Genomic DNA, 17,374 nt, shown 5'->3' with positions numbered 1-17,374 from the left:
ACACTGTGCAAACATTATTCAGCAATAGCTAAAATATTAGTGCATTATCAGCATTGTTTTGGTCACAAATCTAAAACACAGAATCATATCAGCTATTATGAAGACTGTTAACTCCATCCCAGCCAGATCCAGTACAAATAGGTCATGAATTATAACGGCAAACAATTTATTATGTTTTATCAGACAGATATGAAGAAGACAAAAGAGCATTTTAACTCATGATGTTTAAGAACAATGAGATTTCAGAATGATTTGGTAACAGGGTATATAGTTTTGCAAACTAAGATGGGAAGTTGTTTACAGTAAGAAGGACAGAAAGAAAATTAAAAAACTGAGAAGTTTATTAAGAGATTTACAGATTTCATTACGTAAGTGAAGATTCATGGATATTATAGGAAAAAGAATAAGGCAAGTTGTAATCCACTGAACAAGGATGAGATGCCTGAAACAGAGGCCAAAATAAAATAAAAAAAATCCAACCAGCCAATACAGAGATTGAAATAGAAGTTTTATAATATAAATGGCAGTCAAGAAATGGTGTGTTGAAAAAGAGTCAAATGGGAGCTGTAAAGCCTACAGAGGTGCTTGCAGTAGCAACAAAACAAAGTTACAAACAGATGATTTAATCATGATAAATATGGAGAATCAACAATAACAGCAGTCTAGCTGTGTAGAGTGAATGAGAATTGCTTTACCAATGGGAATTGACTGCAGAAAGAGTCATCATCCCAAAAGCAATCATCAGTCAATCTGAGTAACGAGATGATGGCAGTGCCAAGACCAATAAAGAAAATTAATTCATTGGAGATGGTTATTTGGGAAAAGTTGATCCACTTGGGTTTTGTTCTGTCTGGATGTCCATTTTTAAATGTTAAATATTTTCTACACACAAAAAAAAAACACAAAAACAAAAACCTTTTCATTCTGTAAACTAGTCTTCATCATATATTTATGGGAAATATGGGAATATTTCTTCCCAAATCATTATTCTTCCACAGAGTTCCAGAAGCTTTAAATCAGGTTTTCTTACAGCTTTTCATTAGGATCTATGAATTCAGCTCTCATTTCTCCAATGGGAAATGGGCTAGAAGTAACGTAAGTGCATTGGCAGGAAATATTGCACAGATATGCCTTGTGTTTATTTCCCCTTTAATTTAAACCACCCTTACCTAGGAGGGCTCCTCTTTCTGCAGTAAATTTTTACCAGCAAAACAGTTTAAGCTAGAAGCTTTTAATAATCACTCTTAACAGAGACACGTTCCCTTTACACATTATGTTTTATACATCCCTGGAATGACCTCTTGCTATAAAAATGCATGTTCTGTGTTGCTGTCATCCCTTTAAATACTATTGTGTGAAAGGTTAATAAGTTGTAAAATAACAGAAGTTTCCTTGGAACAAGAACATTATTTTAGGGTTTCTTGCTTACTTAAGTCAATAAGTCATATGCATTTCGATTTCTTAGCACAACTTTTTTCCCAGATTCATTGAAATGTATTAAATAAATTAATCCTGGCACTTTTTGTGTTGCTTGATCACAGCAAATAAACCTCTTAATACCTTGAATAGACCTTACTCTTTAGGAATGATGAACCCTGACCTTTTCCTTCCCCCCGTGGATCCTGGCAGTCCCGCTCTTGCCCACTCCCGAAAAGTGTTTATTCTGCTCTGTTGTGTTTGCACTTTCACATAGAGCTGAGTTTATGTAAAGCATCCGTGCTACCACACAGATCTTTTATCCGTATTGAGCTGAGCCTGTCCACATAGTTATCGTTCGAAATAAATAGCTAAGAAGCTATTTAATGTGTCACAGCTGTAAATGACCATGTGAGTGCTTCTGATCTGTTCCAGGACAAAAGCAGTTAGGTTAATTAAAACATCACTAAGGATGTTATAGGGTAATTTGCTTGATTTTTGCCTTGAGATTTAGGAAGCTAATCCATTTCAGCTATACTGCTTTCCTAATGAGAAGAGCTAACTGACTGTATGACTGTTCAGTCCATCTCAGGCTATCATACAACTGCTTCATTTTAATAACTTTTTTCAAAGGCTTAAGCTCACTTATTTGATGGTGCCCTGAAGCAAATAAAGGCTCTCATGGGAATGGTTATAATGTCTGGTCTCTGGACTACAGCTCATTGTCATAACTTCCATGCAGCCATACATTCAGCTTTTTAATTCTCCAGTGGAAAATAGGCTAGAAGTAATGTAAGTACAATGATCTATTCAGTCCCAGCATTGAATAATAATATTCTTCCTTCTCTGATGTACTTAAACCGTGTTCAAGTGCGGAGCAGTTACCCTGCACTTAAACATTTGCTTTGTAGGTATTGAGGCTGCTGAGCATAGGCAGCCATTTCTTGTATCTGGTGACATGCCCATGGCAGGGGGGTTGGAACTAGATGATCTTTAAGGTCCCTTCCAACCCGAACCATTCTATGATTTTATGATTCTATGTGTAGGCTTGTCCTTACACAGCGCAAGCACCATGCTTGAAATAAGCCTTTTCTGCGTGACACCCTTGGGGCATTCTCTTACTAGCGAGTTCCTATCTTGTTAGTAAGCAGAAGGAAATAGTATATGTAGGTAAGAAAAAAAAATAAAAATAATACTGTATTCACTGTACTAGCCAGAAGCTGAACACACAAATATAACCATGCCTAATAAAGATAACAAATTACTTTATTGTAGCATCAGTGGAGCTGTCTGGACCAATGACGTGATTTTGTCTGGCAGGACTAAGGTTAGGTGCAGTTCCATATTCCATGAAATAGTAGGTTTATATATCACTGGAGTTAACACAGGCCTTCAGACTTGCAAAATATGTAAACCCGATACTATGTAACATGTAGGATGCACAGACATGCACAAAAATAATATATTGAAATAACATTAGAATCACAGAATGGCTTAGGTCGGAAGGGACCTTTAATGATCATCTAGTTCCAAGCCCCCTGCCCTGGGCAGGGACACCTCCCACTAGACCAGGCTGCTCAAAGCCCCATCCAGCCTGGCCTTGAACACTTCCAGGGATGGGGCATCCACAACCTCCCCGGGCAACCTGTCCTAGTGTTTCATCACCCTCATAGTAAAGAATTTCTTCTTTACATCATCTTCCTTTATTTTATAGATGCTATCTAATCTAAATCTACCCTCGTTTAGTTTAAAACCATTACCCCTTTTCCTATCACAACAGGTCTTATTAAATAGTCTGTCCCCATCCTTCTTATAAGCTCCCTTTAAGCACTGAAAGGCCACAATAAGGTCTCCCCAGAGCCTTCTCTTCTCCAGGCTGAACGACCCCCAATTCTCCCAGCCTTTCTTCATACAAGAGGTGTTCCAGCCCTCTGATCATTGTTGTAGAAGAACTCCAAATTCTTTTTGTGTTCAACTTCCTGCCTAGTAAATGTGTTTCAACTGATGTTTAGAATATCATCTATATTTACACAGTTCATTACTTGATGAGTACAGGAATAACTTTGAATGAAAAAGGGCTATTAATTTACAATATGTATTATTAATAGGGTACTGGTGGCAGGGTTTTATATTGTATTAGCTCTTAAGCATATACGCATGTCCTTGCTTAAAATCTAGCTCTCCTGGAGAAGTTCTGTTCTGAAGCTGTATTAACTATTAAAAGGGAAGAAGCGCAAAAACTGTTCTAACCAGACCATCAACTGTTTAAAATTAATATTAATGTTTATTTTGCAGTGTGGAAACGATTAATGATGGCAATTTCCACATTGTGGAGCTGTTGGCTATGGATCAGATTCTGTCTTTATCTATTGATGGAGGAAGCCCCAAGATAATCACCAATTTGTCCAAGCAATCCACTTTGAATTTTGATTCTCCACTGTATGTAGGAGGTAAGCGAATCTTACTGCTTCTCACTAACAGTATCATAGCTAATTTACTCTGGTAAGATATATTAATAAACACATGTTAAGAGACTCATTCATTGAGATAACACCTTAAGATGAAACTTCAGCATTTAATCTCAAGAGTTTCAATTTTAACAAACAGTATCTCCTCAAACTGCACCTGTTGCTTTTTTATTGGGACAGAGATTCGATGCCTACTGTAAAATTCTGTAATTTTCTACTGTTATCTAGCTTCTTATTATACCAAAGAAGTGTGTTTAACATTGTTTAGCTACCTGAAGATGCAGTACTGCCTATTCGGAAAGCACAAATGGTAGCATTCTGTTTCGATCATGTTTTACATTTCTACTTCACTGCACACTTATCTGCAGGAAATAAGAGCAAGGTATAAAACCATGAAGTATAGTTTCTGCCTGGAAATCTTATTGCTTAGGGCTGATAGAGTTGTGACACCAGGTAAGAAGGGAACCAACTGGAAAGTTGCCTTACAGTATGTGGCAGGGTTTGTTGTTTCGTTGTTGTTGTTGTTTTGAGAAGAAAGAATTGTTTGTTTCAGTGAAACTGTCAGTAGGTGATTGTGGAGATAAACTATTTGAAACATTTTTGATCGTTTGCCGCAATTTACTCTGGAGAACTATGGATTCAAGCCCATTGTTTTAGCCACCATTTTCTGTTGGGCCTGCATAACCTATGTAACAGAGTCAGAAACTTCAGCCACTGCGTTGTGCCTTCTTACTGTCCTTGGGAGCAAGTCTTAAGTTCTTAGTGATGAGCTATTCAGCAAACTTTTTAAATACTGCTGATCTTCTACCAGTCTTCATCTTCTATTTATGCTCTGGCAGAAGACATGTAAGGAGTCTCCTTCTGATCTTTCTGTAAAAAGAATACCTACTGTCTTTTTTATTTTGTCTAATTCTTAAGAAATTTTTTGCGTCTGAGAATAAGTTTTTATACTTGAGGATCTTGCCTCCTTGCAAAAAACTATGCAACCAGTAATACATTCGTAAGATGTCTGTTTTCTCAAAGGTGCTATTTATCCTCTTTCTAAATACACAGAACAGCTTAGGGTAGCTGCTTAGATTTATCTCTAATGGGAAAGCAAAACAGGAAGGTGCTGTGATTCACATGAAGAAGTCTATTTCTCCTAAAAAACCAGTATAACAAATGCCTCCGTTACAAGTGATGAGGGGTAAGTTGACTTTTGTCTCTAAAAATCCCCATTCTTCCCTTGAAACACTTCCGCTTTTTTGCCAAATCTTTTCAGATTTGTCATTACCTCCTTCCATCTATGATGGGAAGAAGTACAAGACATTAGTTATCACTCCCCATACCAGCAGAAAAAAGAATTAAAATTATCAAATGTATGAGCTGCCTTTAAAATTGCGTCATATCATGACCCTTCAAAGGAGGATTGCCTTGTGGAAGCACATGTGCATTTTTTCATGTGTATCCCTTCTGCAGTGTTGTTTACAGAGTTTCCTATGCCACATTTTTTGGAAGGAGAGATGGTCCGAGATTCTAAGACGACACTGTGTGCTTGCTTACTTGTATCGTCAATATCAGTTTGTTATTTAATGACTGCTAAGGCCAATTTTACTATTTCTGGAAAGCCGAGCTTAGTGCAGAATGATCCTCCTGTCTGTTATGGGCACCTTTTAATGAAATGAGGCTAGACTGCCAACTATAAACATTTATTCGGTGCAGTGCTAACACTTACTTGTTGATTTGTGATGTGTGCTTCTCCTCCTTGCTGCTTCATCTTGCAGATCTGTGTCTTCATTGGAAGGATCATATTAATCTGCATCGTCATTTTGAAGTATCAGCAGAAATAACTTTTGGAAATAACCTTTTCCTTTAGCAGTTTGATTCCTAAAAGCAGGAGTCTTTTTTTGTCCCAGTGCATATTCTTTAGAGAGGCTTTGTGTTCCTTCTATTTCTATTCTTCACGTGCAGGGTCCAAGCAGACAATTATTTCTGTTGTCACACAAAATGTTGGTCCAAAACAGAATGAAAACCATTATTAGAAGCACATTATTACAAAGTAAAGCAAAAAAACCCAACCAGTAGGTTGATATTCAACACTTAAACTTTTCTGTTCTTTAACTATGTTTATCTATTTATGATCTTTAAAATTCTTGAGAGAGTTTTCATTCTTATGTCTTTATATTACACATGTTTTTGAGATTCATTCAATTTTTTCTTATCCAACTGTATCTAGAATTTTTAGAGAATTTAATCACACATTTCCATCAGTTAAGAATTCTCACTAGGATTTTATGCTGTATTTTTATCTTTGCCAAAGTCTTGGTTTGACACCTATATCATCATGTAGCTTACACTTACTCTTATCACCTTCCTGTTAAAATGGCATTTCTGGTAAGCATCACCTCAGCTGGCAGGATGAAATTCAGACTTGACAGCAAGCCCTTGTATGGTTTTCTGTCTCTCTTTCACTCTCTCTCTCTTTCCTTCCCCCCCCCCTTTTTTTTTTTTTGACAAAGTTATTCTTGGGTCACAATATTTGCGTTGGTTTAGAAAGGGTAATTTAACTTTATTTTTACAGAAAGTGGGCTAATTGATTTATACTCTTTTTTTTTAACCTTTTTCCAACCGTATGGCTCTCTTGTGTGGTCAGAATACACACACTAGATATTTTTCGGTCTTTCTATAACAGATTTCAGTAAATCATATTGAAAGCCCATGGCCTTTTGTAAGAAGTCTTAAGGGGCAATCTGTTTCTTCTCAAAAACTCTTCAAAGGGGTCACAGACTTCACTGATACTTCATATTCTTCTCGCAGAAATTAGAGCATATTTTGGTAGTTGAGAGTGGCACCTTGTTTCACAGAAGTCCCTATTTCAGAGACAGGTAGGGCATCAGCTGCTTTTCATTTGTGCTTGCTCTGTTTGGCCACTTCTGAATGAGATACTCATTCTGACAGTGTTACTGTATGACTGTTATTTAATTGGGGTCTTACCATGTGCCTCCTTGAGCAGTAATTTGGTAATTTACCTGTAGTCAGGTTCAGTGACCAAAAGCTTAAAGGGGGATGGGAACTATTTTCTTACCTTTCAGAAAATAGAGCTGAAATATTTGTCTGCATCGTTTCTATGGCAGTTCTTCCCTACCTGATAAAGAACCTTAATCTAAAAATTATCTAGGAAATATTGCTAAAGAATATGAGCAGCTTTTGCACACACTTTGGCTTTCTAACACTTGGAAACTTGCTAGAAGAAGCAAAAGCGTATAGACTAAAATCTTGTGTATATGCTTGCGTTGAGTTTCCAAATGTCTTCCATATTAGAGATCATAGACAAAAAATTCTCTGAATCACATGTGATATATCTCATACTATCTGGTGTGATACATGTTTATATGGTTCCCAGAAATCATATCTAAATTTCTTGACAGAAGCATAACATCTAGTTTAGCATTGCATTGGTGTACTAAGTTTTGTGCAGCTTTTATTTTTACAATGGATAAATTCAGTGCCTGTATTCTGCTATTTGCAGACATTTGCTGAGTGTTGCTTTCAAGGGAGACATCAGGGTGAAGAGGCCTTGATGACTCTGCCTTGTCCCTGGATTTTGAGAACATGGCAAATAGTTTTGAGGAAATGGAAAGCAATGATTGTTTGTAGTCTGAGTCCTTTAATATAATAGTCCCAAGATGATTTTACTTAACTGATAAGATCAAAGAAGATTAAGCTCTTCAGCAGTATGGATGCAATAGTGTTCATTTTTATAATCACTGAAGCTTAGCACAAATGAAATTGCAATAACCCCTAAATGAGAGGCACATCTACTTCATTAGGTTGCGTAGCACTTCTGCATTACTCTTAACTGTTCAGAGTAACTCCATAAAACCATTAGGGGTATTAGTTTACATGGTTAAGGAGCAACTATGCAGAACATTTTGTCTTTCTCTGGTTGCGACTTTACTAAGTGCCAGAATGAATATTGTTAATTTTGCCTATGAATAAACCTGTGCAGCTAATAAGCACATTGATTTTCAGGTAGACAGATCCTTTTCTAATGCTCAGTACACTTTGATTTCCTTTACTTATTAGTCTCAGGAGGTATTTAGGCATTTCTGTATTAATTATTTTAATGTAATATCTTAAGGACTAATATAGACCAATATGTTGGCAATAAGTTTAAAAAAAAAAAGCCAAAAAAAAAAAAGCAGAGGGTAGGAGGAGTAGAAGAAACTTAATTTTTACAAGGAGACAATGTTTGTCAGTAATGCTCCTTCTGAACTAGTCTTAAATATTTTAACTGATCACAACAGGATAACTACATAGCATATACCTCCTGCTCCAGTTACACCTGTAACAATTATAGACTACAACAGAGGAATTATTCTGAACATTGCCAACATCAGGGGCATTTGCACTATCTAGAAATATCTGCACATAAGTATTTTGATGTTAAATTATTGTTCTTACTGTCTGTCTTTGTTAAAAACTGCAGTGGAAACTATGAAAGGCTTTTTTATTTATCTGGTTTTGAGACACACTGAACAAAAGTATTTTTCAAAGTAATGGAACCTCCTCCTCTTGAGTTTTTCTTTCCAAGAATTTTCACTAGCAAAGTTTCACATTTGAAATGTGTATGCCAGCTCCAAATTGATGGGTTGGTCCTACTAAATTTTTCTGGATTTGAGAATCTTAGCAGCTTACAAAAAATCATGTATCAACTGCTAAATTTCAACAACTTTTCTTTTTACAAGATTCAGAAACTATGTACTATCCCACTGGAACAGGCTGCCCAGAGAGGTGGTGGAGTCTCCGTCTCTGGAGACGTTCAAAACCTGCCTGGATGCGTTCCTGTGCAACCTGCTCCGGGTGACCCTGCTCTGGCAGGGGGCTGGACTAGATGATCTCCAGAGGCCCCTTCCAATCCCAACCATTCTGTGATTCTGTGACCCTGGACTTAATTGCAGTAGGTCAAAAACAGGCCTGTATCTGAACCTTTTCACAGTTCCGAGCTTCCTGTATGAAGTCCTATATACGTCTCTTTAGTTGGACCTAGAGACTTACAGGTCTGGAGCTGGTTTAAATGCATGCTTGACAACTAGGACAATTTTCAAATACTAGATCCTTGCTTAAGGTTGTAGGCTGAATACCTAAGAATAATTAATTAGGAAGAAATGTTTCTTTAAAAATGCTTAAACAATAGGGAAAGTGGTAGAGAAACTTGTATCAAAGAATACATTGGTTATTTGCTATTATTAATTTCCTAGGCATGCCTGTGAAAAATAACATAGCAGCTTTACGCCAGTCTCCGGGACAGAATGGCACCAGCTTCCATGGTTGCATCAGTAATCTGTACATCAACAGCGAACTCCAGGACTTCAGGAATGTGCCACTGCAAGTGGGAATTCTGCCGGGTTGCGAGCCTTGTCATAAGAAAGTTTGTGTGCATGGAACATGCCATGCTACCAGCCAGTCGGGCTTTTCCTGTGAGTGCGAAGGAGGATGGACTGGACCCCTCTGTGATCAACAAACTAATGACCCATGTCTTGGAAATAAGTATGTCCTTCCTCAAGACACTACAGTAGTATAATATGCATATAAGCCTCCTGTTATGTATATTTTTTTTCATGAAAGTTCGCGCTTTTTTCAGCAGGAAAAAAATATCCTGGGCATGTAAAAATGAAAACAGCATCCAGGTTATAGTATTTTCTTTCCATAAACTTAATGAGGAGAAGTTCCCAGTTTAGGGGAGCAGATGCGCGCATCTCACTGAAGTCCTGCCTAAAGCCTGGGGTACGCTCTTAGGTACTTCTGTATGGGCTACTTCTGTAATGGGCCACACCGATGCAAGATGCAAGTGTTGGTATGACATTTGGTACAAAAATCATTTAGAAGAAGTTGCAAATGAAAAAACATATCTATTTGCTTACTTATAATTGTACAGAATGAGGAAATACAATTATTATTTTTCTCTGATGTGTTTAAAAACTTGATACAATAGAAATATCTAATATTTTTTTTTATTTTCACAGTACCCCAGGTTTTAGCAGGAAAATAGATTTCTACCTTTATGGTAAACTTCTGTTTAAGTCCACATGTGCTAATTCTTTTTGCTGATTTGACTACAACATTTTAGGTTGGACATTTTATGTATGTTTATAGAGAGGGTCATGTATATATATGTGTAGAGAGAGAGTGAAAGATATGTATATATGCGTATATTGATATCTATGCATATTCATCTTTTAAATTGACTATAGAGACAGATTCAGGGTTTTGGCTTATGGTCTCCCAGCACAAGAAGATCAGAAACTTCAGAAGTTCAAAGTTCTTCAGGATTTATTGGTTATGGGCAAGAAGATGTCATTCTGTTTCCCCTTACCACTGTCCCTACTACAGTTTGGCAAACACTGGTTTTTTCTCTCTCTTTTTTCGTTGTTTTTTGGGGGGGGCAGGGAGGAGGGGGGGGAGGGGTTTTAAAGTAAACGTGCTTAGATCTTTTGGCTGCTGCTTTTTCAGAGCTGTGGCGTATATAACTTTTGATTTTTAAGGACCAGTGGCCTGAGTTTGCTAAGAGATTCTAATAAGATGATTTTCAATTCCCATATAAAATGTTGTTTAAGTGATCTTTTCACATAATGTGTATGGAGAGTCTAACCCTTTAAAGCTTTATACACTAGTTAGCATGTTTTACAATGCAGTTAACATTGTTTACATTGGTTGTGGACTCCTTCAGTACTGTTAAGTTTTGAACTCTTCCCAAAGCCACAACAGTGATTTTTTTGAGGCATATCATTATAGCACTTCCTTGTTTATGGGTCTTTTTCTTACCCTGTCCTCTTTCACAGTAACTTAAAGATAAAGAAAGGAAGTCACAGCAGATTGAAAAATACACATGCAATGTCTATCATATCCATTTTATACTTTAAATAACATGGAACTGTAGCCACCAACTTCTATAATAAGAAAGCCCAAAGAATTTCTTTGAAGTGTCCTTGAAAAATTCTGTATAGGTTCTTATAACTATATACATCAGCACCCAAATGGAGTGCTTTTTGCAGTAAATTACAAAACTTGGCAAGTATCAGATACAGGCAGTATCAAGGGTAGAATTAAGGGAGCACAACATTAGTATTTTGTTAGCTCTTGAAAGTATTGGTTTTGTTTCAGCTGTATACAGTGCTGGGAGCTTTTAGGAGAGAAAGCCAAACCAAAATTGTTTATTTGGAGTGAAGGAGGGGGTTTTTGTTCTTTAGTTCCTGGGGACTTTGATTCTGTATTTCTTGATTCATCTCTAAATCCTGTCTATTGACTAGATGCTTTTTGTCTAAGTATAACATTTCACTCTATCTGAGGAACAGACTTGTCACTGTGATCTCCATTTCGAAAATGTAGGGGATCTTTTAGAGATCCCTGCACACCATGAAATGGCTTAATGCTTACATTTATTTAACCCAAGTTTAGGTGCTTGACTTCAGAACAGAGCGACCGAAGTTTCCTCTGTAGTCAGTAAAGGAATGAACACATTTCTGAAGAGTAAATTAGACCTCAAGTGGTGTAGTCACGCTCTGCATAAGCTCGTTTCACTCCACGACTGTGTGGGGAGCTTATGGCAATTATACATCTGACTTGGGTGCCTAACATAGGTACCTAAAATTAGGTAAGATGAAACTGTGCTCGAGAGTTTGCATTTAGCTTGATGTTCCTTTCAGTACAGTCTGAAGATGAAATTTAGGGCTTCAAAGAACAGGTGGAAGGAAAAGTATGAGAGTTGGCATTAGCTAAGATTTAACCATCCTCTAAGTCAAACAGAACTTTACCAAAGATCCTGACACAGATTGCTTTGATATCTAAAACAGCCTGTGTAGAACACGGCATTTATACATCATATATGTATATGTGTAACTTTATACATCAGATGTCCTAAAAGTAGTTGTTTTGTAAATGGTGAACAGATCAAATGCTAAACATACTGAAAACTAAACAAAAGCGATCTGCTTTTTCTGGTACTCCTTAAGCCTTCGAATTTTGAGTTGCTTAATCTAACAGTCTTGGAATATCAGACTTCAACCATAGGAAAATTTGGAATTTTTTAGGGAACATAGTTGCTTCAAAAGTACGGACTCTTGCATAATAGGGAAGTTGGGGGTCCTTAAGCTATTAGTTAAGTTTTATATTTGCGGTTTTTAATCCCAAACTGGATATGTGAATGGAGGCTACGTGTTGCACCTTTTGTTTAAATATCCTGTGATGAGAATGACTTCCCATACTCTTTTTTCCTCCAAGTTACATCGTGCCTAAAGTACTTGCACAAAATTAAGGGTACAGTTGGAGAATTGTAGTGTAGGTTTCACTGATGAGGGAAATTTGTTGATGTTTATAAACTGAAGCAGTTTAAAATAGTTAATGCAAGTTTGTCAAGGTTAAAAAATGTTGTGCATTCTTTTCAATTTTACCAGATTTCTTACTGTACTGAAGGAGTAGCGTACAAAGCAAAAAGCTTCCAGACTGTGTTATCTAAAAAATTTCAAAATGAGATATTGTTCTTAGCAGAACTCTTCTTTTACTATGAAATGCAATTTTATATGATTTTTTTCACCATCTTCAAATTTAAATGAAGGATTTTATTTTAGATCGAATGGGATTTATTTATTTATTTTATTTTTTATCTAAAGATTTCCATTTATTTATATGTTTATTTAGGTGGCTGCCGCAACCTACTAAGGAGGCTGTGGGCTCAGGGATCTTACAATACAGAGAGGAAAAACATTAGAGAGGAGAAACATTAGGGAGGGTGACTGTGACCTTGAACGTCAGGATTGCTTTTGCCCTTACAGAGGAATCTTCACTGAGGTCTCCCTAGGAAGCAGTGTGTAGACAGAAAACTTGTGTATCAAGACAACAGTTAAAGAAAATAACGTTATTTCTAGGAAGAAAGTTATTGACCCTGTGCCACCAAATGAACATAGGGAAGTGGTCATTGGTGATGTTTTCAGAAGATGAATTCCCTTAGCCTTCAGCTTACACTTAGGAACAGGTAATTAAACACCCTCCTTTTGGGAAACACCAGCTCTCTCTCAAGAGAAGTAAAACCACTGTGTGTTCCCATGCTGTACATCAGAACCGAGCAGATGAGTTAACCACAGCCTTTTTTTGTCTAACAACAGGATTTGAGCCTGCCACAAATGCTTACCGAAGCTCAACTGCCAGAGTAGCTAGTTTAATCACTTGGGTGAGACTTGAAAATGTGCAACCTCATCTAGTGTGAATTTCCGCATGCGTACTAGATGAGTGCTGGTGGCTTTCAGTGAAGCGAAGACCTGCCTCATACGTGATATGACCACGCTACTGGCAGCTGGCAATGCAGACTAATGTATTTGATGGGGGAGCATGTGTTCAGCTTTGAAACTGCCATTGCTGGGTCAGAAGTGCTTCAGTTAGGAAGTGCCTGACCTGTCTTTGTGCTGGGAGCCCATATTTCATGAGTGACAATTAATTTTTTTTCTTAAGTGATACAAAAACCAGATTTTCAGGTGAGTAACCTTTTTCTCTACTTAATTCTAGTGGATTATGGTTGGGCTTGATTTTGCTGTGTTCTTCTCAAAAGCATACTGAAAATTTAGGTAGACAGGAAATGTTGGTTTTCATAACTGTGGCCTGTAAAAGTCTTCCATAACACATCTACAGTGGCTGTTTTCTGGTGAGAGAGAGTTCTGTACTGCAGCCTGTTTTGTATAAACCTGCGTACCAATTCTAACCCACTTCACTGCATCTCGCTGAAAAAAGTCCATTAGAAACAAAAGCAATTTCTTCCAAGTACAGTCCAAAGTATTTGTAGTCAATGTTGCTTAGCCTGAACTTTGATGAATAATTTATTTTTATTCTCTTGGGCTTGTTTCCCCTGTAGATGTGTGCATGGTACCTGCTTGCCGATCAATGCATTTTCATACAGTTGTAAATGCCTGCAGGGACATGGGGGAGTCCTCTGTGATGAAGACGAAATGCTGTTTAACCCCTGCCAATCCATCAGGTGTAAACATGGCAAATGCAGGCTTTCAGGACTTGGGAAACCATATTGCGAATGCAGCAGCGGATACACGGGGGACAACTGTGATAAAGGTAAAAAAAATTTAAAAATCATGTTGTTTCAGTCTTAGAAAAGAGGTTTTTTTATTAAAACATGAACAGCCAAAAGCATTACCAACTTTTTTTTCCCCCACAATACACATTTGTTGCTTTTTTTTTTACCAATAGAATTCATCTCAGTGAGAGACAAATCAAACTCTTGCCATGAACTTGTTTCCATTTTGAGGATTTTTTCATCAAATGTTTTGCTGTGAAAACATTTCTCTTTTTTGCCTTTATTCAGAAACACATTTTTACTATATTGAACTATTACCTTTTACCTGCTGTATCTTTCTGTATTTATTGTTTCTCTGCCTTCTGCAACTGAGAAGCCAAATCCAATGATTCTGCTCCTAGTTTTATCACAAACTCTACTTTTGACCTCTCAGCTTCAACTGATTTATCACAGCGAATTATGCAGGTGAGACGGATGAAAACAGGATGACTTTTCCCCCTACCTTTTTCTTTTTCCTTTGTCTATCAAAGCTCTCCCTCTCCCTCTCCTTCCCTTACCCCAGATGGCATTTATTTTGTATTGTACATAGATGTGAACAGAATAGAAGAGTATGGTTGTAGAACTTTTAACAGATGTCTCATTTTTAGCTGCTTTTATACCTCAGTAATTTATGAAGTTAGTGGAATGTAACTTGTATTAAATAACAGTTTGAATAATATTAAACTCCAGGTCTAATAAATTAAATTGCATGCTCTCTGAAACATTTCCCTATGGTAAATAGAACCAGCTGCAAGCAATGTAGGAACAGAAGATGTGTATTTTTATAAAAGAGGAAAAGATTTAAGCTTCCAATTTTCTTGTCATTGTAATAGCTTTGTATTTATGGTTTACATATACATAATATAAACTTTGCTGAAAATAGGAGGTATAGGAAATAAAACTCAGCATTAATCAAATTACGTTTGCTAGAACCCCTAGTTTCTGATATACAGTCTGAGTCAAACTTTAAAATATCCATCCCAACTGCAATTAGAAACACAGCATCTTCCTTAGCAACGTCAGCCGCTCTTTGACCTGTGTCTCAAAAGTGTCTCTCTTATTTTAAATGTTGTTTTCTACAGAAATCTCTTGTCGAGGGGAACGAATCCGAGATTACTACCAAAAGCAGCAAGGGTATGCTGCGTGCCAGACGACCAAGAAGGTATCGAGACTAGAATGTAAAGGAGGATGTTCAACCGGGCAGTGCTGTGGACCACTGAGGAGCAAGAGACGGAAATACTCTTTTGAATGCACTGACGGGTCGTCATTTGTGGACGAGGTTGAGAAAGTGGTGAAGTGTGGCTGTACAAATTGTCCCTCCTAAGTGTCCCTGTCACACTTGTCTTTTGAAAATGTTGTATACTTATTGACCGTGTCGGACTAATTAAAGCTTCATAGTGGAAATATTTGAAATATATTGTAAAATACAGAACAGACTTATTTTTATTATGAGAATAAAGACTTTTTCTTCATTTGAAAAAAGATTCAAGTGCTTGAACTGAGACTTCTCATAACCAAGAGGAGCTTTGAAGAAAAAAAAAAAAAAGACCTGGTAACATTGCAACAGAGATGGGAAACTTTAACTGCTTTTAACATGGATTCTTCTTTATAACATGCTGAAGATACACTGACACTATACACATGTGACTTTCAACTTAACAGCTCAGAGATGAAATATTGACCAGAACACGAGGCTTGTTTTTTCACTTTCGTATCAGTATATTTTATTGTCTTGACAGGCCATACAAATCACTTACCTATGGAGGAGGAAGCATTATGAGTGAAAAGAATCAGATTATACAGAAGTAACAATTGTATGAAATACATTTTATCCTTTGGAATTATTAAGCATCTTGAGAAGACGGGGTCCCATTTAATGGATGGGAAACGGGAGATATGAGAATATACTATAATCCTGAAATCTCCTGATGATGTATACTTTTATGTCAGCATGTTAGCAAAAGAAGCATAAAAAAGTGTTTATCTGCCCTTTTCCAGTATTAATTTTTTGTAATATAAATGTTTTTTGGGGATGATAAAAATAGATTATTGATGGATAAATTAGTAATAATATGGATTTCTGTTTCTATGAGTTCTAAACAACTCTATACAGTATTCGGTTTCATTGAGAAATATTTATTGTATCAAAGTACATTGTACTTAACCCTTTTAGGCCATCCCTTTTACTGTTTTTCAATGCTTTAATATATATTAATTTATATTTGTCCCAGTATTTTTGTAATTTTTTTTATTTTTTTTTTTAAAAGGACTTAAAATCAGGATTTTTTGCAATAGAACTAACGTAGCATGTCGTCTTGGGGTAAATGTTTTTGGTCTGGTTTTTCCTCCCCTTCCCTTTTTCTTTTCCTTAGAATCTGTCCACTTGGTGTCCCTGAATCTGAAAGTGATGACAATCTGCAGTTTTCACATACAGCAGATATTCAGGACACCTTCCAAGAACCTGTAATGTATGACAGAAAATGTCTTTACAGTAGGTGGCAATTGTAGAGAAGTTAATTTTCCCTATATTACAGTACTTACAGAAAATAAGATGGCGTGTAGAAAATGACATTAGAAGGTAGATCTTTATAAATTAATATTCCCATGGAGCTCTTTACCTTTTTTATAAAAAAAGAAAAAAAGGCTGTGCTATCAAGAACTGTGACTTTCCCCAAATAATAAAACTACTTTACTGCCCTAATGTTCCCCATGTTAACATGTTGCTGCTAAATTATAATGTAGAACTGGTAATTGATAGTGGGTTGTGTTCTTCTTTCAGTAAAACCCAGGGTACCCTGTAAAAATGCAGATGTTTTTCAATTTTATTTTATTATTTTTTTTACAAAAAAGTTAGATGTACATGTGTAATGCAGTGTGCTTTGTCTTATTTGGACTGATATCAGTAATGCTACTGATGTTTGTAAATTAAACAGATATTTACTTCATTAACAGCTTTTATTTGTATTCTTCTGAGAAGTTTAAATTGTCTAACAGCCTTTAATTAAACACCTGTAGTTGCAGAGAATATTTGGTAAAAAACAGAATAAAATCCAACCCTAGATCTAGTGTATTCATTGCTGAAAATCCGAAGAAGGAATTAACAGGATTATTACACCTACAGACAGTGACATCTGAAAATGTCGGTTCATTACGAACACAGCTGATCTCATACCAAAATTAACAAAAGACTTATACATAAAGTACGCTGCGTAAAGAGGCAAATTGAGTCTATCCTAATATTTTAATGGTTACACAAATGGCAATTTGACAGTTGTTTTAGCAAGTAATTGGATTCTTCAGAGGGATTAATTTTCACTAATCTTGGACTAAATATTTTAAATTTAAGCAATTGGATGGGATGATACTTAACCAGGTTTCTCTTCTTTAATATAATTTT

General features: G+C 36.5%; 1 protein-coding gene across 5 annotated transcripts in view; it reads left to right on the top strand.

Annotated features, from left to right (window-relative positions):
* The window catches only part of SLIT2 (slit guidance ligand 2), a 266,165-nt gene extending 249,243 nt beyond the window's left edge, over nt 1-16,922 (top strand). For 3 of the 5 annotated variants that reach the window (XM_054202905.1, XM_054202906.1, XM_054202904.1), the window contains 4 exons: nt 3,712-3,866; nt 9,125-9,413; nt 13,765-13,976; nt 15,060-16,922. In XM_054202905.1, the coding sequence (XP_054058880.1) occupies nt 3,712-3,866; nt 9,125-9,413; nt 13,765-13,976; nt 15,060-15,301 (898 nt within the window). In that variant the 3' untranslated portion in view covers nt 15,302-16,922. The other 2 variants (XM_054202908.1, XM_054202909.1) reach the window with 2 other exon arrangements.
* Nucleotides 16,923-17,374: the final 452 nt, after the last annotated feature.

This window comes from Rissa tridactyla, chromosome 5 (genome assembly GCF_028500815.1).
Source record: "Rissa tridactyla isolate bRisTri1 chromosome 5, bRisTri1.patW.cur.20221130, whole genome shotgun sequence".
Lineage (NCBI taxonomy): Eukaryota > Metazoa > Chordata > Aves > Charadriiformes > Laridae > Rissa > Rissa tridactyla.
This window is presented reverse-complemented; position numbering and strand designations above follow the sequence as displayed.